At 53.1% G+C, this 22,265-nt stretch overlaps 1 protein-coding gene across 1 annotated transcript; it reads left to right on the forward strand.

Annotated features, from left to right (window-relative positions):
* The first annotated feature begins 3,907 nt into the window (after positions 1–3,907).
* On the forward strand, positions 3,908–20,504 carry SIGLEC1 (sialic acid binding Ig like lectin 1). Its single transcript, XM_052651079.1, has 21 exons — positions 3,908–3,956; positions 4,242–4,601; positions 4,879–5,175; positions 6,691–6,957; positions 7,250–7,504; positions 8,714–9,013; positions 9,654–9,911; positions 11,194–11,523; positions 11,798–12,052; positions 12,260–12,562; positions 14,089–14,349; positions 14,510–14,821; positions 15,323–15,577; positions 15,855–16,124; positions 16,203–16,454; positions 16,774–17,079; positions 17,693–17,953; positions 18,691–18,993; positions 19,252–19,354; positions 19,708–19,780; positions 20,430–20,504. Exons 1-21 carry the CDS (start codon positions 3,908–3,910, stop codon positions 20,502–20,504), a joined length of 5,145 nt encoding a protein of 1,714 aa, XP_052507039.1.
* The last annotated feature ends 1,761 nt before the right edge of the window (positions 20,505–22,265 follow it).

Raw genomic sequence — 22,265 nt, forward strand, 5'->3', positions numbered from 1 at the left:
GCACCTCTCCAGGCTCTGTTCAGCCTCTCCCCAGGAGTGTCCTCTGGTAGCCACCAGAACCAGCTGGGCCCCATCCCTGAGACAGATGGACTTGGGACCGGAAGATATCATGAGTTTCCTGTCCCCACTTCCAGGTTCCCCAGGCCCTTCCCCTCACTCTGCAGGGTCAGCATTTAGGGCCAAGGAAGACTGCAAAGTTGACAATATGGGTTTTGTATGTGTATGTGGTAAAGTTTACTGTTTTAACTATTTTTTAAGTATGCGATTCAGTGGCATTAAGTACGTTCATACTACTGTGTAGCCATCATTACTGTCTATTTCTGGAACTTTTTCATCATCCAAAATAGAGACTTTGTACCTATTAAACATTAACTCCTTCGTCCCTCCTCTCTCCAGGCCTTGGTAACTTCTATTCTACTTTCTACTCATTTGCCTATTCTACGTATCTCATAAAAGTGGACTCATATAATATTTGTCCTTTTGTGCTTAGCTTGTTTCATGTGTCAGAATTTCATTCCTTCCTATGGCTGAATATTATTCTGTTGTATGGATATATCACATTCATCTGTTAATGGACACTTGGGTTGCTTCTACTTTTTGGCTATTATGAATAATGCTGCTGTGAATATATGTGCAAATATCTATTTAAGGCCCTATTTTTGATTCTTTTGGGTATATACCTAGGGGTGAAGTTGCTGGGTCATATGGTAATCTGTGTCTGACTTTTTGAGGAAACACAAAACTTTCCAAAAGGGCTGCACCATTTCACATTTCTACTAATGGTACATGAGTCTTCCAATTTCTCCACAGCCTTGTCAACATTTGTTGTTTTCTGGTTTTGTTTGTTTGTTTACAGTGTGAAGTGGTAGCTCATTGTGGTTTTGATTTGCCTTTCCCTAATGACTACTGATCTTCGTTTTCTGAATGTTGAGCTTTAAGCCAACTTTTTCACTCTCTTCTTTCACTTTCATCAAGAGGCTCTTTAGTTCCTCTTCACTTTCTGCCATAAGGGTGGTGTCATCTGCATATCTGAGGTTATTGATATTTCTCCCAGCAATCTTGGTTCCAGCTTGTGCTTCCTCCAGCCCAGCTTTTCTCATGATGTACTCTGCATAGAAGTTAAATAAGCAGGGTGACAATGTACAGCCTTGACGTACTCCTTTTCCTATTTGGAACCAGTCTATTGTTCCATGTCCAGTTCTAACTGTTGCTTCCTGACCTGCATATAGGTTTCTCAAGAGGCAGGTCAGGTGCTCTGGTATTCCATCTCTTTCAGAATTTTCCACAATTTATTGTGATCCACACAGTCAAAGGCTTTGGCATAGTCAATAAAGCAGAAATAGATGTTTTTCTGGAACTCTCTTGCTTTTTCCATGATCCAGCGGATGTTGGCAATTTGATCTCTGGTTCCTCTGCCTTTTCTAAAACCAGCTTGAACATCTGGAAGTTCATGGTTCATGTATTGCTGAAGCCTGGTTTGGAGAATTTTGAGCATTACTTTACTAGCGTGTGAGATGAGTGCAATTGTGCGGTAGTTTGAGCATTCTTTGGCATTGCCTTTCTTTGAGACTGGAATGAAAACTGACCTTTTCCAGTCCTGTGGCCACTGCTGAGTTTTCCAAATGTGCTGGCATATTGAATGCAGCACTTTCACAGCATCATCTTCCAAGATTTGAAATATCTTTTTTGTACAAAAATGTGAAGATCTTTTTTGTACAGTTCTTCTGTGTATTCTTGCCACCTCTTCTTAATATCTTCTGCTTCTGTTAGGTCCATACCATTTCTGTCCTTTATCGAGCCCATCTATTTCATGGGAAATAGATGGGGAAACAGTGGAAACAGGGTCAGAATTTATTTTGGGGGGCTCCAAAATCACTGCAGATGGTGATTGCAGCCATGAAATTAAGATGCTTACTCCTTGGAAGGAAAGTTATGACCAACCTAGACAGCATATTTTAAAGCAGAGACATTACTTTGTCAACAAAGTTTCATCTAGTCAAGGCTATGGTTTTTCCAGTGGTCATGTATGGATGTGAGAGTTGGACTGTGAAGAAAGCTGAGTGCCAAAGAACTGATGCTTTTGAACTGTGGTGTAGGAGAAGACTCTTGAGAGTCCCTTGGACTGCAAGGAGATCCAACCAGTCCATCCTAAAGGAGATTGGTCCTGGGTGTTCTTTGGAAGGAATGATGCTGAAGCTGAAACTCCAGTACTTTGGCCACCTCATGCGATGAGTTGACTCATTGGGAAAGACTCTGATGCTGGGAGGGATTGGGGGCAGGAGGAGAAGGGGATGACAGAGGATGAGATGGCTGGATGGCATCACCAACTTGATGGACGTGAGTTTGAGTGAACTCTGGGAGTTGGTGATGGACAGGGAGGCCTGGCGTGCTGCGATTCATGGGGTCGCAAAGAGTCAGACATGACTGAGTGACTGAACTGAACTGAATGACTACTGATGTTGAATATCTTCTCATGGGCTTGTTGACCATTTGTATATCATCTTTGGAGAAATGTCTATACAAGCTTTCAGCACATTTTTTCAAATTTAGGTTGTTTTGGGGGGGTGTTTGTTGTTAAATTATAGGAGTTCTTTATAAATTCCAGATGTTAATCCGTTATCAGCTATATGATTTGCAGGTATTTTCCTCCGATTCTGTGGGTTTCACTCACAGTTTTCACTCTCTGGATAGTATCCTTTGATGCAAAAAACATTTTGCATTTTGATCGAGTTCAATTTATCTATTTTTTCTTTTGTTGCTTTGCTTTTGGTGTCATGCTTAAGAAATCATTGCCTGCTACTAGGTCATGAAGATTTTCACCTGTTTTCTTCTAAGAATTTTATGGTTCCAGAGGTACTCTCTGGTGAAGGGCCTGCCTTCTTGTGCATGGCATACAGTAGGCATTTATCTCTTGTTTGTGAGCTATATGTCATGCAGGGTTCTTGTGTCCCCTGTCACACCAAACTTGCCCTGCCACCAACTCTAAACCCTCAAGGACCACACTCTTCTCTTGCAGGGGGCGAGGGGCTCTGCACTGCTGCAGGACACATGTCCTCAGTCCCAAGTCCTGAGAAATGGGTGCTCACAGCTACAAAGAACAAGGCAAATACAGAAATGGCTCTAGGGTGGCTAGAGACCCCAAAGGGAAAGTTTCAGCTAGAAGTCACTTTGAAGACTGAATGAGATTTCAACAGGCAAAGATCATTTGTGGTGAAGCCAGAGCTGGATAGCTGGAGAGCTTGTGGGCAGAGAGTACCGGCCCCAGGGTGGGAACTGATCGCAGGGGGAGCATTAAATGGGGGCAGAGCTGGCAGTAGGAAAGGAAGGCCTTTTGGGGATGTAGGGAAGCCACATCTCATGGGTAATGGGGAGCCAGAGTAGGTTTTTTAGTAAGGGAGGACTCTTGAAGGCTGAAGTTTTCTAAGTGCTCAAATTCCATTATGGTCTACAGCTGGTAAGACTGGTGGTATGGAGACAAATTTCAAGTAAAAAACCATCATTTTTGCTGGATGCCTTGGAGTAAGTCATTGTGCCTCTCTGGGCTCCAGTTGCTGGTGACTTGGGCGGCAGGGAGGGGGCAAGGAAGTGGGGGAAATAGAGAAACAGCTGTTCATCTTTGAAGAGGCTGGGAAAGCAGAACTTAGGGTGGGGCCAAGCGACAGACAGAGGATTTTCTGGGGCCACCAAGTGAAGGCATTCCTGGACACAGCCTGAGCTGGGAACATGGGCTCCTGGATGCCAGCTGGCAGCTGCCCTGCCCTCTCACTGGGTTGGCCAGCATAGTGTGTGGGGAAACAGGACTGGGATCCCAGCAGGCTCTGAGACTGAGGTTCCCTAGGAGATCCCTGTGTGCCCAGCACAGTGCTCCCCGACCTCGTAGGCAACAGAACCAGAGTGACAACCTGCTATGGACTTCCTGCTCCAGCTCCTCCTCCTGGCCTTACCCATCCCAGCAGGTAAGCTTTGCTGGCCTTTTCCTTCTCACAGGGCCTGGCCGCGGCAAGTCCAGCCTCTGTTGGCCTGGGCAGACTGAACTGTGTCTGGTCACAGGTTTAGCTGCTGAGGTTGAAGGAGGGCATGAGGAGGTGGTGACAGGGTACAAGGATCCTCTCTGGGGTGCCCAGAGGGGTTGCATTGCTGGGGGCAGGGCAGGATTTGAGAGTGCATCTGGAACACCTTCTGGGGGCAGAGCATGACCCCAAGCCTGCATTACGCTCTTTCTTGTCCTGCCTCTCCCTCAGACCTGACCTCGTGGGGCGTCTCCAGTCCCGAGACCGTGAAGGGTATGAAGGGGTCCTGCCTCGTCATCCCCTGCACCTTCAGCTTCCCTGCCAGTGTGAAAGTGCCTGATGGCATCACAGCCATCTGGTACTATGACTACTCAGGCAGACGGCAGGTAGTGAGTCACTCTACAAACCCCCAGCTGGTGGAGGCCCGCTTCCAAGGCCGTGCCCAGCTGGTGGGGAATCCTGAGCTTAAGGTGTGCAACCTGCTGCTGAAGGACCTGCAGCCTGAGGACTCAGGCTCCTACAACTTCCGCTTCGAGATCAGCGAGGTCAACCGCTGGGTAGATGTCAAAGGCACAGCAGTCACTGTAACGGGTGAGAGCAGGGTCACCGACTAGAAGGGACTCCAGGCTGCTCCTGGCCCCACTGGCTCATAGCTCCAACCCTGGTCCTAAACCAAAACCCAAACCCAAACCCAGCCCTAATCTTGGCTTCAGTTCCAGCCCATCCCTGTGCCCCCGAGCATTCGCCCCCAGTGAACCCCTGGCTTTCTCCTTCCCCTTGAAGTCCCCTGCCCTGGGCTGAGGTCTCCAGGGCAGGTGGTCTCAGGTTCGGTGAAGGGGAGCCCCCAACCTCCTGTTTTTGTCCTCAGAGGAGCTCATCATGCCCACCGTTGCCTCTCCGGCTGAGCTACATGAGGGCATGGAGGTGGACTTCAACTGTTCCACTCCCTACGCGTGCTTGCAGGAGCCGGTCACCCTGCGGTGGCAAGGCCAGGACCCTGCCCGCTCCATCACCTCCACACTCCAGAAGCTTGAGCCCATGGGCATCCACCACCAGGAGACCCTCCACATGGCCCTGTCCTGGCAGGACCATGGCCGGACCCTGAGCTGCCAGCTCTCGGCGGCCAACCATAGGACTCAGCGCGAGATTCGCCTCCAAGTGCAGTGTGAGTGAACGTGGCAGGCTGGGTGGGTAGCACATCCTTGTTACTGAGCTCACACACATCTGTGTTTCCCCAGTGGAAACCATCCGCTTCCGGCCTGCAGGAATAGCCAGGCTGTGCTTGGACCTCCAGGGTGGAGCACGCGGAAAGACTGCTAAGCCCCGAGAGTAGTATTGAAAGGCTCCCTCCACCTCCAGTCCCTAAAGCTAGGCTGGGCAGGGAAGGGAAGACTCAGCCAGAGCACTGGGGGTTGGGCAGTAGGGGCCCTGGGATTTAGACCAGCTCTGGAGGATGAGGAGGTGGCGAGGGTTCACCTCTTTCTTGCCTCTCACACTCAACAACCAGGGTAACACTTGGACGTGGCAAAGAGACAGTGGGAGGAATTCCAAGTTTTCACTTGATTATGCATCTTCCCATCACAGTAAAGACGGGCAGCCTGTTCTAGAACAACTGTTGTACATAGGCATCAGGCTACTGGCTTCACCATTGACTAGATGAGCAAACTTTGGGCAAGTTACTTGCCTCTCAGAGCCTCTGTTTTCTCACTACCTCTCTGTAGTGGAGATAATAATAAATATGTTTTATCTCACAGGATTGTTATGAAAATTAAAAGTGTGCTTGGCACCTATTAAGCATGCAAAAATATTAGCTTCTATTATTTTCATAGTTACATAGATTAAGAACTTGAAAATACTAGCTTTTTTTTTTTTTTTGCCACACCACATGGCTTGTTTTGGGGGGAGGAGAAGGAGACGGCAGAGGATGGGATGGTTGGATGGCATCACCAACTCAGTAGACATGAGTTTGAGTAAACTCTAGGAGTTGGTGATGGACAGAGAGGCCTGGCATGCTGCAGTCCACGGAATTGCAAAGAGTCAGACACGACTGAGCAACTGAACTGAACTGAACTGAACTGAACTGCATGGCTTGTGAGATTTCAGTTCCCTGACTAGGGACTGAACCCGGGTCACAGCAGTGAAAGCCCAGAGTCCTAACTACTAGGCAATCAGGGAACTCCTGAAAATATTTGCTGTTATTAGCATAGTTACATAGAGAGAGGCTTGAGAACAAGATTTAAAGAAATGCAGTTTCTTTGTATCATTGGCATCTCCCAACAAATGAGTTAACCATTCTCAGAGAGAATTTGACTCTGCCTTTAGCCCTTGTGTTAGGTGGTTTGTCCCTTGCCAGCAGCTGCCACAAGCCACTAAAGCAAGCAGTGTGCCCATGGCCCTCAGATAGAAGAGATGGCGATGGACACGTCATGAGGCAGAAAGCCACTGAAGGCAGTGCAGGCTGAATGCTGTGCCAAGCATCACGGCATCAGGCTGTCAGTAGACAAGGACAGGAGCAGGCTTCCTCACAATGTGAGGCCAGGGCCTGCCCTGGACAGGGGACTGATGGGAGTTCCGATTTATCTGGGTGGGCTTCCTTAGGGCAGAGTGTTGAAAGGGGACTGGGAAAATGCCCCTGCCTTCCCTGGGCACCATACTCGACAACCCCTGTCATGCCTTGCAGATGCCCCCAAGGGTGTGGAAATCCTCCTCAGCCCCTCGGGGCGGAACATCCTTCCAGGGGATCTGGTCACACTCATCTGCCAGGTGAACAGCAGTCACCCTCAGGTCAGTTCTGTGCAGTGGGTCAAGGATGGGACGCACCTCAAAACCCGGAGTCGTGTACTACAGTTGCCCCGGGCAGCCTGGGCTGATGCTGGCGTCTACACCTGTGAAGCTGGGAATGGTGTAGGCTCTTCGGTCTCACCTCCTGTCAGCCTTCACATCTTCAGTGAGTTCTGGGTGAGCCTGGGTCTTGACCAGAGGGTAGGGAGGCATCCAGGCCATGGGAGCTGAGGGAAACGAGGCCAAGGTGCCTCCTGGGATGCCTGTGTGGAGTTCCAGCTTGGCTTCTGACAGGTGACAAACCTCCCTGGCAGTAAACAGGGCAAAGAGATGCATGGCCAGCCCAGGAGGCTCCTCCTCAGAGGGGTGTGATGTACAGGGTGCGGAGGTTTAGGCCGATGGGCTGGGGCCTGGAAGTCCCCTGAGTAGCCCTCAGTGTGCTCTATGCTGCCCCCCAGTGGCTGTGGTCCAGGTGAGCCCAGCAGGCTCGATTCTGGAGAACCAGACTGTGACGCTGGCCTGCAACACACCGAAAGAAGCGCCCAGGGAGCTGCGCTACACATGGTACAAAAACCACGGCCTGATGAAGGACACCCACAGTCGCATCCTCCAGCTGCACTCAGTCACCAGGGCCGATACAGGCTTCTACTTCTGTGAGGTGCAGAATGCCCAGGGCAGAGAGCGCTCTGACTCAGTCAGCGTGGTGGTCCACCGTAAGTTGTGGGGACGAGGGCACTGGAGCTGGGAGCCAGGCCAAAGATTAGAGCCCCTGCAGGAGGGTTGGGGTCCTCGGCCCGAGTGCCCTTGAGCTCACATCTGGGCAAGGCTTTGAACTCCCCAGGCCTCAGTGTCCTATTTTAAACAACTTTTTATTTTGAAATAAGTTCAAACTTAAAAGTTGCAAGAAAAATACAAAGAATTATCATATACCTTTAACCTCGATTCCCATTTTTTAACATTTGATTTTCTTTCTAACTATATATTATATTTGTGTGTACATATGTACTTATACACATATATGTATGCATATACACATGCACATATATGTGTGCACGCTTGCACACATTTTCGCTACATACACATTCTATTCACATGTGTATATACATATGCCCTCTATATGTATACATGCACACATAATCTATCTATCTATGTATCCATTTATATTCTTCAGGCATAATGGCCCTTTACTCCTTAATTTCTCAGCATGTATTTCCTAGGGTCATTCTCATGCATAACCACAGTACAACAATTATATGTAGTCAAGAAACTTAACATTCATACAAGATCATTATCTAATTTACAATCCATGTTTAAATTTTACCAGTCGGCCCAATAATGTCCTTTATGGTAATTTTTTTTCTGGTTTAGGATTCAGTTCAGGATCTTGTACTGCGTTAAGTTGTCAAGTCTCTTTATTCTCCTTTCTTCAGTCTTTCCTTGTCTTCTTTGACATTGAACCCTGACGAGCACAGGTCAGTTGTTTTGTGATATTCTCCCCTTGCATCGGTCTGAATGGAGCAGACCAAGCCCGTGCACCTGGGCAGAGACACCACGGACATGATTCTGTGTCTGTCTCCCTGTGTCACCTCAAGAGGCACATGGGGGCAGTTTGTCTCATTGCTGGGAGTGTGGACTTTGATCATTTGCTGCAGTGCTGTCCCCTGCCAGCTTTCTTTACCAGTTTTCCCACCATTAAAGTGGGGTCTCTGGATCCCCACTCTCAGGGTGACTGCAAGGATTGACTAGGATGAACTAGGATAACAGAGTGATTTGCCCAGTCTGAGGACAAATAGGAGCTGCTGGGGATCACTAACTTTTCCCAGGGCATCATGGGACAAAGTAGGTGCAGGGGTCAGAGGCTGTAACAGGAAATCAGGAATGCACCTGTTGAGGGTAACAGGCCTGTCCCTCATTCCGTGCAGACCCGCCCCTCACCCCACACCTGACTGCCTTCCTGGAGACGCAGGAGGGACTGGTGGGCATCCTCCAGTGCTCAGTGGTCAGCGAGCCCCTGGCTTCTCTGGTGTTGTCACGTGAGGGCCTCATCCTCGCCTCAACTTCCGGAGAGGGTGACCAGAGCCCACGCTTCAGTGTCTACTCTGCCCCAAACTCCCTGCGCCTGGAGATTCGAGACCTGGGGCCAACTGACAGTGGGGAGTACACGTGCTCAGCCACCAGTTCCCTTGGGAATTCATCCGCCACCCTGGACTTCCATGCCAATGGTAAGAGGGTCCCACTGGGGCTGGTAGAAGGAGCCTGAGGAGGAGGCCTGCTCTGGCCTCTTCCTCCTGAGAACCAAGAGGGCTCAACTGAGGGCCTGACCTAGCTGGCTAGAAAAAAAATCACATCAAAGATCTGAGCTATACAGTCATCCCAGTCCCAGAGTTTCCCCCTAAGTCAAAGCAAAACAAGAAACATGGCAGATTGAGTTATTCCTTTTGTATCCACTCTGACTCTGAACTTACAGGGTTTTTCAATGCGCATTCATTTGTTTTTTATTTACTAAACATCTGGAGCAGACTCTGTGGTAGGAAGCCCAAATAGAGAGGCTGAGTCTTGGTGCACATGTTGCCCTTCCCTGCTTCTGAGGCAGACATAGCTATTTGATCAAGCCAGGTTTTGACAGAGGCCTAGGATCTGGCCCAGAATCCTGCTCAACCATGCTGCAGCCAGCTACCAATAGATCTGAATTGGCATTCAAGGTCAAACCCTTCTGATATCAAGAGATTTACAGAGCTGATGCCATGATGTTCAGACCTTCTGATAATTGAGTTGGGAGAAGCCCAGGAGGGCTTCCTGCAGTGGGTGGCATGGAGCTGCAGACATGCAGGGGAGCTGAGCTTTCTCCTCTCCTCCCGCTAGTGGCCCGCCTCCTCATCAGCCCAGCAGCAGAAGTGGCGGAAGGGCAGGCAGTAACACTTAGCTGTAGAAGCAGCCTGAGCCCGATGCCTGACACCCGCTTCTCCTGGTACCGAAATGGGGCCCTGCTCCTCGAGGGGCCCAGCAGCAGCCTCCTGCTCCCTGTGGTCTCCAGCACTGACGCCGGCTCATACCACTGTCGGGCCCAGGATGGCCATGGCACCAGCGGGCTCTCCTCACCTGCTGTCCTCACCGTCCTCTGTGAGTAGCCTTCCCTCCAGCCCCTGCCTGCTGTGGGAAGATCAGCCACCGGAGCCCATCAGCCCCCTCCTCCAGGACCTCCTGACTCTGTCCTGCCCAGAGTTCCGATGGAAGGCAGCCACGAACCTGGGCACCATGGCCCTGACCGCCCTAGCTGAAACACGGAGACCGAGTCTAGGGCATCCCATTTCCCCATCCCAGTCCCATTAGAGCTCTGCCTCTAGCCTCAGACCCATCATGGACACCATGTCCAAGCTTTATCCTCTGCAGCTGGGCCCTGGGACACTACTCCTATATATGTAGACACGCCCCATAGGCGGCACCCTCACAGGTGCAGACACAAAGGCAGAGCCTCCCCATACAGGGCCTGCATCTTGTCAAGGATGGATGCTCCTGAGCGGCTGACCAACATTCAGGACACACTCAGCTTCCAGCACAGCTTCCTTAACATGTGCAGGACACATGTCCAGGGACTGTCAGGAAGAGCGGTCACCTCTTGGGGGTTTTCTAGTGTTCAGAGTGAGATCACCTGGGGGTCTTGGTCCCACTCTTCAGAAACTTCTAGGAGAAAGGCAATTTAGGCATTATCTGTTCTCATGGGAGCTGGCTTGGAGATAAGAGATAAGAGACAGGCAGGGTCTTAGGGGAGGGGGTGTGAAGAGAGGAAGCAGACAGTAAAACAACCAGGGATTGCTCTGTAGGTACCCTGCCCAGGAGCACATGGCAGGGATGCAAGGTGGCTGCTAGCCCATACAGTTCTGGCGATGGCAGCCCACTCCAGCACTCTTGCCTGGAAAATCCCAGGACGGAGGAGCCTGGTGGGCTGCAGTCCATGGGGTCGTAAAGAGTCGGATATGACTGAGCGACTTCACTTTCACTTTTCACTTTCCTGCATTGGAGAAGGAAATGGCAACCCACTGTTGGCAACCCAATGTTCTTGCCTGGAGAATCCCAGGGATGGCGGAGCCTGGTGGGCTGCCATCTATGGGGTCACACAGAGTCGGACATGACTGAAGTGACTTAGCAGCAAGCTAGAAAAAGGCCCTCCTTCCTCTGGGAAGACTCAGGCCAGTGCTAAGGCATAGTTCAGCACGCGGGCATGGGCTGAGGTCCTGCCACCCCGATCCAGTGATCCTTGTATAATGCACTGTCTGCACAGCTGTTTGCGGCAGCTCCGGGTTCATGCCTTTGCTCAGCGTGTTCTGGGAGCCTAGCTAGCTTTGACTGCACCTGTGGGAGCCTGGCAGAGGCTGTGGGATAGTGCCCATACTCCTCTCTCCAGATGCCCCACGCCGGCCCACGTTCACTGCCCAGCTGGACCCTGACACTGCCGGAGCCAGTCAGCGAGGCCTCCTGTTGTGCCGTGTGGACAGCGACCCCCCGGCCCAGCTGCGGCTGCTCCACAGGGGTCGCGTGGTGGCCTCTGCCCTCCCATCAGGGGGCAGCTGTAGCGCCTGCGAGAGCTGTTCCCCACGCACAAAGGTTACCAGAGCCCCCAACCTGCTGCGGGTAGAGATCCAAGACCCGGTGCTGGAGGACGAGGGCGTGTACCTCTGCGAGGCCAGCAATGTCCTGGGCAACGCCTCTGCCTCAGCGAACTTCAATGCCCAGGGTGAGGCAGGGCAGGGAGCATATCACTTGGGGTCAGGGGCTGGTACTTGGGACCCTATCCGTTTGCAACCCCCAGCTCCGAGGAGGGTCAGTTGGGCGAAACCACCTCCTGTCAGCAGAGGGAGTTCGGTTTCCTCCCCTTGCCCCATGGGCCCCCAGAGGGGCTCCTTCCCACCTGCTCCAGACAGGGAGGCAGGACCACTCACCCTGGGGACTAGGGGGAAGCCGTCACGGTTGAGGCCCATCTCAGTGAGCCTGTGCTGCCTGCTCTCCAGCCACCGTCCTGGTCATCACACCGTCGCACACGCTGCAGGAGGGCACTGGAGCCAACCTGACTTGCAGGGTGAACCGGGAAGCTGGTGGCCCTGCCAACTTCACCTGGTTCCGAGATGGGGCCCTGTGGGCCCAGGGCCCCCTAGAGACCCTGACGCTGCTGCCTGTGGCCAGAACAGATGCCGCCCTGTATGCCTGCCGCATCCTCACAGAGGCCGGTGCCCAGCTCTCCACCCCTGTGGTCCTGCGAGTGCTCTGTGGGTGATAGGCAAGGGGATTTGGGCCCTTGGAGGGTGGAAGGGGTGGTCTGGGGCAAACAGGGCTGAGGCTGAGTTTGAGGAGGCAAGAACACGGCTTGGGTGTGGGCGTGTGTGGGCCTGGACTGCGTATCTGGAGGACAGCCTGGCGGCTGAAAGGTGGTGAGCTGGGTAGGAGCTGGCCTGAGCTCCCCACTGTCTCTACAGACCCTCCAGACCCTCCAAAGCTGTCTGCTCTCCTGGATGTGGACCAGGGCCACACGGCTGTGTTTGTCTGCACTGTGGACAGTCGCCCTCCCGCCCAGCTGGCTCTGTTCCACGGCGAGCACCTCTTGGCCACCAGCCTGGGGCCCCAGCTTCCATCCCGTGGCCGCCTCCAGGCCAAAACCACAGCCAACTTCCTGCAGCTAGAGGTCCAAGACTTGAGCCTTAAGGACTCTGGCAGCTACCGCTGTGAGGCCAACACTACCCTGGGATCAACTAACACTTCCCTTTTCTTCCAGGTCCGAGGTGAGCGTCCTCTGTAGCTGCGGTGCATCCAAGTGTCCTGGGGGCCACTCTGCATGTTTGTGTAGAGATGTGTCATATATGGGCTTCCCAGGTGGTGCTAGTGGTAAAAAAAGAAACCCTGTGCCAATGCAAGAGATGCAAGGGATACGGGTTTGATCCTGGGCTGGGAAGATCCTCTGGAGGAGGAAATGGCAACCCACTCCAGTATTCTTGCCTGGAGAATCCCATAGACAGAGGAGCCTGGTGGGCTACAGACCATGGGGTCACAGAGTTGGAAACAACTGAAGCGACTTAGCACGCGCGTGGAATATGTAATCTGTGTGTTAAGTCACTCAGTCATGTTGGACTCTTTGTTACCCCAAGGACTGTAGCCCACCAGGCTCCTCAGTCCATGAGGTTCTCCAGGCAAGAATACTGGAGTGGGTTGCCATTTCCTCCTCCAGAGGATCTTCCTGACGCAGGGATTGAACCCATGTCTTTTACGTCTCCTGCGTTGGCAGGAGGGTTCTTTACCACTAGTGCCACTTGGGAAGCCCCATATAATGTGCAAATGATCACATTTGTACATACATTGTTGGTTGCTGTTTAGTTGCTAAGTTGTGTCCGACTATACATATATATATGTATATGAATATATCCATATTCTTCATTTATCTATCTGTATATATCTTCTGTAATAATCCTGCCTAAGTGAATAAGCCAGAAAAAAACAAAGTTAATACCAATAATGTTGGTATTTTTTTCCTCCCACAGTGACAAACATCAATTTTTGAACATTTTCCCTGGGACTTGTTTCTGTATCTCCTATTTATCATACCCTTTTCACAGGCAGAGATACTGAAGGTCAGAGATCTAGGGGCTTGCTCACGGTCACATGACCAGGAGGGGCCCTGTTAGCTCTGGATGAATTCAATGCTGGTCTCTGGCACAGTCTGAGCTCTCAATCACCACTCTAGCTGTCCCTCACCTGCTCTCTTCCTGCCTTAAACGTGGGGGGAACCAGAGACAGCCCTTTGCCTGGTCTTCCATTCCTGGGCTCTCATGACTTGGAAGTTGGGTGTGGAGATGGGCTAGAGAGAGCTGCTAATTTCCCCTTCCAAGCTGTTGGTCACCATGCTGAGGTCAGCTCATGATCAGGACAGTGGTCCTTGGTTGGACCTAAGTCCCTACCATTTCTGTGCTTTATGGGGTCGAAACAACATTTGTCAAGAGCTAACACGTGCAGGTGCTGTGCATGGCACTAGGGTTAGACCCAGGTGAGGCTCACCCTGCGGTAGGTGAGATATGATTGACCAAGCAAAACCATAACTCAAGGTGATGGGCAGTGAATGCCAGGTCAGAACCAGGGCAAAGGAGTCAGGCACAGGAGAGGAAGAGGTGTGAAGCTGCAGTGGGGCCCTCAGCAGTGGTCTGGTGGGTGAGCAGTGGCTCTGGCACGTGGGGTTGGGGTCTTGGTGTCCTCATGTGTACACAAACGCAGTCCCAGATGTGGAAGGCCCTCATCTGCTCTTGGTTTCTCCCTGTAGGAGCCTGGGTCCGGGTGTCACCATCGCCTGAGCTCCAGGAGGGCCAGGCTGTGGTCCTGAGCTGCCAAGTACCCGCAGGGGTCCTGGAGGGGACCTCATACCGTTGGTACCGAGATGGACAGCCCCTCCAGGAGTTCACCTCAGCCACAATCCATTTTGCAGCCATAACTTTGAGCCAAGCTGGGGCCTACCATTGCCAAGCCCAGGCTCCTGGCTCAGCCACCACAAACCTGGCAGCCCCGGTCAGCCTCCATGTGTCTTGTAAGCATTTTGATCCCATTTGTGTTTCTTGGGGAAGGAGGGAGCCAAGGGTATGACTGGGGAAGGGGATATTGAGCCCTTGGTCCTGGACTCTACTTCTGAGAGAGTCCTAGATGAGGGAACACCTGGTCGGGCCCTGACCATTGTCTGCCTTGTGTAGACGCCCCTCGCCAGGCCACACTCACTACCCTCATGGACACAGGCCCTGGGCGACTGGGCCTCCTCCTGTGCCGTGTGAACAGTGATCCTCCAGCCCAGCTACGACTGCTGCACGGGGACCACCTCATGGCCTCTACCCTGCAAGGAGTGGGGGAGCTTGCAGGCAGCTCTCCCCGGCTACAGGTGGTTGTGGCCCCCAACACGCTGCGCCTGGAGATTCACAATGCAGTGCTGGAGGATGAAGGCGTCTATACCTGCGAGGCCACCAATGCCCTGGGCCAGGCCTTGGCCTCAGCCACCTTTGATACCCAAGGTCAGAATGGGGCTGTGAGTGTGTGAGTGGGTGGCTCTTTTAAGAGAAGAGGAGGCTGGAGAGTGTTCTGGAAGCCTGAGACACAGGCAGGAGGGCTGAACATAGGACAGTGCATTCCCACTCTTCTTAAGGGCAGCAATCTCCAAACTTGGTTTTCACTGAAGAACCTTTTTTGAAAACAGAATTTTACATGGATGCCCAGGGGATAAAACTAATCAGACAGGGGTCACTCAAGGAGAAACCACAGCAGGGCTTTTGAGGCCTGTGTTCTCCCAGGTGCCCTCCAACAGGGTCAGGGAGGGCTCAGGGCACTCCAGGGAGAACTCTGCTGGGGAACACCTGACAGGTGATGAGCTGTTTCCCAAGCTCCATCTCTGAGCCCCACTCACAGGCGGGTCACCTGTGCCTCCCAGAGGCTGAGAGGCTTCCCACCCTACAGGTGGCTTGCTTTACACAGCCTTCGGTATTCCCTGGTGTCCCTGTGCCCTCTTCTCTCTCCAGCTGTGAGTGTGCAGGTGTGGCCCAAAGCCACCGTGCAGGAGGGACAGCTGGTGAACCTGACCTGCCTTGTATGGACCACTCACGTGACCCAGCTCACCTACACATGGTACCAAGATGGGCAGCAGCGTCCAGATGCTGCCCACTCCATCACCCTCCCCAATGTCACGGTCGTGGACGCCACCTCCTACAGCTGTGGCGTGTTGATCCCTGGCCAGACACTCCATCTCTCTAGGCCTGTCACCCTGGATGTCCTCTGTGAGTCTGGTTGGGTGCAGGGTGGAGCTTGCGGGGATCAGGGCATGGCCGAGTCCCACAGTCATCTACCTCAGGAACTCAGTACCCAGCTGGCTAGCACTGGACAAGGAGCATTAGAGTTGGGGGACACTGGGGCAGAGGAGCAGTGCTGCAGGTTGGGCAAGCGGAGGCCGTTGGGGGCAGGGAGCCAAAGCCTTCCTGTTTTGTATGCCACCTGCAAACTGGCCTCCTTACCGCTGTGGGTGCTGAACTCCTTCTCTGCCTTCCTGCATCGCAGATGCACCCCGCAGCCTGCGCCTGACCTATCTCCTGGAGAGCCGTGGCGGGCAGCTTGCCCTGGTGCTGTGCACCGTGGACAGCCGTCCACCTGCTCAGCTGGTCCTCAGCCATGCTGGCCGTCTCCTGGCCTCCTCGACCACAGCCTCTGTCCCCAACACCCTGCAGCTGGAGCTGTGGGAGCCCGGGCCCAGCGATGAGGGTCTTTACAGCTGCTCAGCCCACAGTCCTCTGGGTCAAGTCAACACATCCTTAGAGCTGCGGCTAGAGGGTGAGGCAGGGCCTAGCCAGGGGTGGGATCAGCTATGGTGTCTTGCTGGACCCAGCTGACCCTGTCTTCTTGGTACAGGCGTGCAGGTGACTCTGGCTCCGTCAGCCGCTGTGCCCGAGGGAGCCCCTATCACAGTGAGCTGTGAAGACCCTGCTGCCCGCCCACCCACCGTCTATGCCTGGTACCACAATAGCCGTTGGCTGCAGGAGGGGCCAGAGGCCTCTCTCTCCTTCCCAGTGGTTACACGGGCTCACGCAGGAGCCTATACCTGTCAGGTCCGGGATGCCCAGGGTACACGCAGCTCCCGGCCCACAGCGCTGCATGTCCTCTGTAAGCAAGGGTCCTTGCCTGGGGGTGCCCAGGGTGAGTGGAGGGCGCTTCTGGGCCCTAGTCCGGGTGGGCACAAGACTGCACAGGACTGAACCTGGGAATGGACACTTGGGGAAAAACATAGGGGATGAGGGAAGATTCCTTAGGGTCCTCTGAACCCTGCCTGGAGGAATCTGCCCACAGGATTCCTGAAGCTGTCACTCCCTAGAAGTGACCATTTCCCCAAAGGCTTCAGCCTCACCAATGCCAGGCAGGTGGGCAATGGATAGCACAGGGTTTCCAAGCAAGACCCTCAACTCTGCCCTGCTCCACCATCCAGATGCCCCCCGGGACGCCGCTGTGTCCTCCTTCTGGGACTCAAGGACCAGCCCCATGGCTGTGGTACAGTGCACCGTGGACAGTGAGCCACCTGCTGAGCTGGCCCTGGCCCGCAATGGCAAAGTTCTGGCCACCAGCAACGGCATCCCTGGCTTGGCAGTGGAGACGGGCCATGTCCAGGTGGCCCGCAATGCCCTGCGGCTGCGAGTGCAAGCCGTGCCCTCAGGGGGTGAGGACACCTACGTCTGCACAGCTCGCAACTTGCTGGGCTCAGTCAGCACCACCTTGGGGCAGCTGCAGGCAGAAGGTGAGCCGGCCAGGAGGCAGAAGGGGCGCCGTTGCTGTGGGGTCTGAGTCTGTGTGAGGGGTGGGGATCCCACAAGAAGAAGCTGGCTGGCCTGACTTGATAGGGAGAAACAGTGCCCACTGGAGGGGGGTTGCTCAGCCTGAGGGGGATGAACAGCCTGGCTTTTGGAGAGCTCCTTACAAGAGAGGTGGGTGGAGGTATGGCAACAACTCAAGGGGAGCATGGGTGGAGGGGAGACATAACCTGGCCCTGAGAGAGCCCAGACTGTGGGTGGGAGCACAGACCTTCCCTGGGGAAACTGGGAATGGGAGGACTGATCCAATCTTACCTTCAGGGAGCTCAGTTTGCGGGACAAGGTGCAGCCCCATCCTTGGGGAGTTCAATCTGGGGGCAAGACACAGCCTCATCCATCAAAAAGCCTGAACTGATGAGAGAGGGAGGCACTGCTTTGCCCCAGAAGTCCCCAGGGCAAGGAGAGGTAGCCCTGATGGCAGTCTGATGGGGGAGACACAGTCCCACCCTTGGGATCCAGATCCTATATTATGCACAGAGGACAAGCCAGAGGCTGCAGCTCCCACAGGCCTCCAGACCCCAACCACGTCTGCTCCTGCAGGTGTGCATGTGCTGGCCGAGCCAGGGCTAGATGTGCCCGAGGGAGCAGCACTGAACTTGAGTTGCCAGCTCCCTGGTGGCCCTGGGCTCATGGGCAACTCCACCTTCACTTGGTTCTGGAATGGCCGGCAACTACACACGGAGCCTGTGCCCACCCTCGCCTTCACCCACGTGGCCCGCGACCACGCTGGGATGTACCACTGCCAGGCTGAGCTCCCCACTGGGGCCACCGCCTCTGCTCCAGTCACCCTCCGCGTGCTCTGTGAGTGTCACATCCTTGACATCCTCCCCCTGCCTCAGTCTCCCTGCCTCTCACATGCTCTTCTGCCTGCAAAAACCAAGGGCTTCACAGCAATGGAGTCCTGGGTCAGAGAATCCGCACTGACTGGTGTGTGATGTTGTGTCTCTCTGCTTTGGTTTCCTTATCTATAAAATGTCAGTCCCCTCTCCTTGTGAGCAGTGCAGAAGGTAGAGCATGCAGAATGCCTGGCACAGAGTAAGCCCTCATCAGCCTTAGCCCCCTATTTTACTCTTCACAAGGGCCCACACTGTATTAGTCAGCTATTGCTGTGTAACAAGCCACCCCAAAACCTAGTGCTTAAAACGACAGCCACTTTTTATTTGCTCACAAGTCTACAGGTCAGAAATTTGGGCTGGGCTAGCAGTTCTGTGGCCTTATATCACATGGCTGCAGCTATTTCATCTTCTTGGCTGGCAAATGGAGTGGGCTGTCAGTTGGGCCTCATGTGTCCAACAGGCAGGCCTGGGCTTCTACTTGGTTGTTTTCCAAGGAAAGCAGAAGCTGCAAGGCCCATTGAGGTCTAGCCCTGAAGTCACACAAAGGCACTTCTGCCTTCAAAGGGAGTCGCAGATTTAAAGAGTGAGGAAACAAGCTCTGCCTCTTAATGGAAGGAGCAGCAGTCGCCTTGCATGGGCTACAAGGAGGGGAGGAATTGTGTAGTTGTTTCTGCAGTCACCACACCCCCTGTCTTCCTGCAGATCCCCCCAAGACACCCACGATGACGGTTTTTGTGGAGCCTGAGGGTGGCATCCAAGGCATTCTGGACTGCCGAGTAGACAGCGAGCCCCTGGCCAGCCTGACCCTCCACCTTGGCAGTCGGCTGGTGGCCTCTAGCCAGTCCAAGATTGCTCCTGCCAAGCCACACATCCATGTCTCAGTCACCCCCAATGCCTTGAGGGTGGTCATAGAGGAGCTGAGGCCCAGTGACCAGGGGGAATATGTGTGCTCCGCCTCTAATTCCCTGGGCTCTGCCTCTGCTGCCACCTACTTTGGAACCAGAGGTGAGAGCTCCCGCCCTATCTCCTAGGCTGTGCTGCACAAAGGCCCAGCTCCCAGGTCCAGAGGCTTCCTTCTGAGGTCTTTCCTGAATCCCTTCGGCTTGTCTAGTCTAGACTGATTGCTTGAAACTCCTTTGCAGGGGGAAATTTCCAAGAAAAAGTAGAACTTAAAATAGGTTTCATCTTGGGGGAGTCAGCTTGGGAGGGAGAATCAGAGGCCTGGAGCCACAGCCACCCCCTAAGCCTCACCTCGTGTTATAGCCCTGCACCGCCTGCAGCTGTTCCAGCAGCTCCTCTGGGTCCTGGGACTGCTGGCTGGCCTTCTCTGCCTACTGCTGGGCCTGGGGGCCTACTACACCTGGAGGTGGGTCTGGAGCTAGAAGGTGAGCAGAGTAACCTCTTCCTTCCCCCATGTCCCTCCCACCAAATTCACAAGCTCCATACTTTCTAGCCTGTCCCCTCTCCTTCCCCCTGCTCCAAATTTGGTCTAAAATTGTCTCTAAATCTCTCTTTCTATAGTTTTCTTCTTTCCTTATCTCTGCTCTCTCACTGCTGAAGAAAGGACTGGGGAGGACGAAAGATCAAGTAGCCTACTCTCCACAAATTCCCCCCACAGCTCTGTGTATCGAGCAGGGTGTAAGCTCACGGGGTCGGGGGATGGAACGGGGGCAGGCGGGGGAGGAGAGAGGCTCTCTGAGTCCACTCTTGTCCTTGCAGAAGGAGGCATTTCCAGAAGCTGAGAGAGGGTGAAAATTCAGTGGAGATGGCTTCTCACAAGGAAACCATGCAGGTATCCATTCACCATGTGGGCACGTGCAGATGCAGTCCTTGGCTAACCTGCACGGTGGACTGGCACCGAGAGATTATTCTCATTTATAGGACAGTGCTTGGGGCTGGGGGAGATTGGAGAGAGAGCACAGAGACCCAGCGCCCCCTGGGAAGACAGTGGGGGCCATATTCTGAGTAGAGCAGAGCAGTCACGGGCTTGCTGCATGGCTGCCTGAACAGCTGGAGCAGACATTCTGAACTGAGCAGCATCGCCGGTACTTCCAGGACACATCTTGCAACACAGGACCCCACCTGGGTTTTAGGGTCTCTCTTCCTCACTCCTGATTCTGCCCATCACCTGAGCAGGAGTGAAAGTCTGTTTCCCCTCCCCCGCGGTGTGTCCCTTTCTGTAAATAATCCGTTTGGTGGGCCAGGGCTCCCAGCCACATTTTCAGCCATACACACTCTCTCCAGTCCCCTGGGGACCCATACCCAGGCCTAGGGACTTGGAGGACTGCCCTCCAGAGCTAGAGGTCAGGTGATGACTGCTCCCAGAGTCTTCTAGTGACCAGTTTTCTCGGTGGGAAGCTCATTGATCCTGATGCAGCCACATGTTGGACCTCATGCTGGGCTCTGCCCCTGAGCTGACCTGTGGCGTTTCCTGCCTTTAGGAGGAGGAAGTCACCAGAATCTGTGATGACTCGAGCCCTGTGAACAATGCAGCATTGGGTCCTGACTCCCTCTGAAAACATCTCTGTGGCATCTGACTTTCTATGACCTGGCTCCAACCCCCAAGAAAAATGGGTGGTGAGAGGTGGTGGTGAACCTCAATCTACCCAAAAGGGTGTTGACCCTGGGCAACTCTGAAGAGAAATGAATTGATCACGTTGTCTATTTCTCTTTCTCTCTTCTCTGGATCTCATCTCTCTATTTATCTTCCAATGCACTACCTCTTCACATCTTGTTCCTTCAAGTGCACCGTGGACTTCTGGGATGGATTAGAATAGAAGAAAAGCTTTCTATATCATTACAAGCTGGTCAAGGCACCCTATAGTGACTAGAATATAAGCTAGGCTGCTCTAAAAAGACCAAATACAGTAACTTCAACATGAAAGAATTTTATTTCTCTCTCTCATACTAGTCTGCATATGTTATGGTGGTTTAAGATGTTGGAGCTCTGGATCCTTCTCTTTTGTTTTTCTCCATCCCTAAAATGTTGCTTTTGATTGTGAAGTTCACAATGATCCCATTGGGCTCATACTCCTTCCAGCAAGAAGAGGGAAGAGTGGAAGTGAAATGAAAGGCACACTCATTTCCATTGTGGATACAACCCAGAAGTTCTGGGTGGAATTTGGTCATATGGCTACTCCAAGCTGCAAGGGATTTTGGGAAATGTAGTTTTTATTTTATTTCCAAAGGCCTCCCAACTATGGACTCACCCCTGAGACTTTGAGAACACTGACGAGAATGCTGCCAGCAGGCCATATTCTGTCTCAGTGCCCATCTACTGAAGGCCAGGGTATGCCTCTGTCCTTTCTGGTCATGAGTCCTGGAGGAGGTAGTGCCTCTCACATATTAAGACTGAGAAAGTCAAGAAGGATTCATGGTCCCTAGGGAGAGGGAATGCCAGGCAGTCGAGTTGCCTGAACAGGCATCTTGTACCAGGTCTAGCCCTTGAAAGAAGAGGTGCCCCCATTACACTCCCCACCCCCAGAGAGTGTGGGGAGCAGACATCGTGTCAGCATCCTTGTTTCTGCTCCAAGTGTATTCCTGTCCACGATCAAGCAGCTCACATCCTCTTCCTGGAAGTGTGTGCACCAGGGGCTACTAAGACAAACAACGGCCACTAAGAAAGAATAATGTGCCCCTAGGGAAGTCAGTGCCTGAGGGGAACCAGTTCTCAGGTGGGCTAGTGACTCCTTTGGCACCCTGGTGGCAGATGGTGGGAGGAGCACAAAGCTCACCACTCTGGGATTTGAGTTGAGAAATGTGGAGAGAAGTGGGAAGTTGGCAAAGGAGCTAACAGGTTGGGAAGAGATTGGAGGCCAGGTGAGCTTATGCAGCGTAGATGGACCCTTCTGGTTCCAGGCCCCATTCTTATCAGTGCCCGATTGCCAGGCTCTTCCTGGGGTCTATCAAACATGTCCTCCCAATAAACATCCATCCTGTGACATAACTGGAATGAATCTTTTTCATTCTAATCCTGAACACAGAGGATTAGAATGTGAGTGGGGTTTCTGGAAGACTGTCTGCTGAAGGCAGCAGTGCGTGCAAAGTACATAACATTTACCACAAACTACCTTACACTCAAGCGATTCGGGCTCCTTCCTGCTCCCTGAGGCTCTGGGCACTGCTCACCTCTGCTCCCATGACCAGCACTGTGCTTGGCATGCTGTGGGCAAGCACTTGGTAAGGGGTGTTTTGTCTACATTGCTGTTAAGTGGAAACTGTGGGTTAAAATCAGACGGGACGGGGAGAGAGCAAGCCAAATGCACCCGATTATCCCC

This window comes from Budorcas taxicolor, chromosome 13, assembly GCF_023091745.1.
Source record: "Budorcas taxicolor isolate Tak-1 chromosome 13, Takin1.1, whole genome shotgun sequence".
NCBI classification, from domain to species: domain Eukaryota; kingdom Metazoa; phylum Chordata; class Mammalia; order Artiodactyla; family Bovidae; genus Budorcas; species Budorcas taxicolor.

Bases quoted from the DNA above. Each gene is read 5' to 3' on its own strand.
- SIGLEC1 (XM_052651079.1), top strand. From the start codon at position 3,908: ATGGACTTCCTGCTCCAGCTCCTCCTCCTGGCCTTACCCATCCCAGCA. The intron at 14,350-14,509 runs GTAAGCATTTTG...TGCCTTGTGTAG, and splicing joins GGTCAGCCTCCATGTGTCTT to ACGCCCCTCGCCAGGCCACA. The intron at 18,994-19,251 runs GTGAGAGCTCCC...CTCGTGTTATAG, and splicing joins CACCTACTTTGGAACCAGAG to CCCTGCACCGCCTGCAGCTG.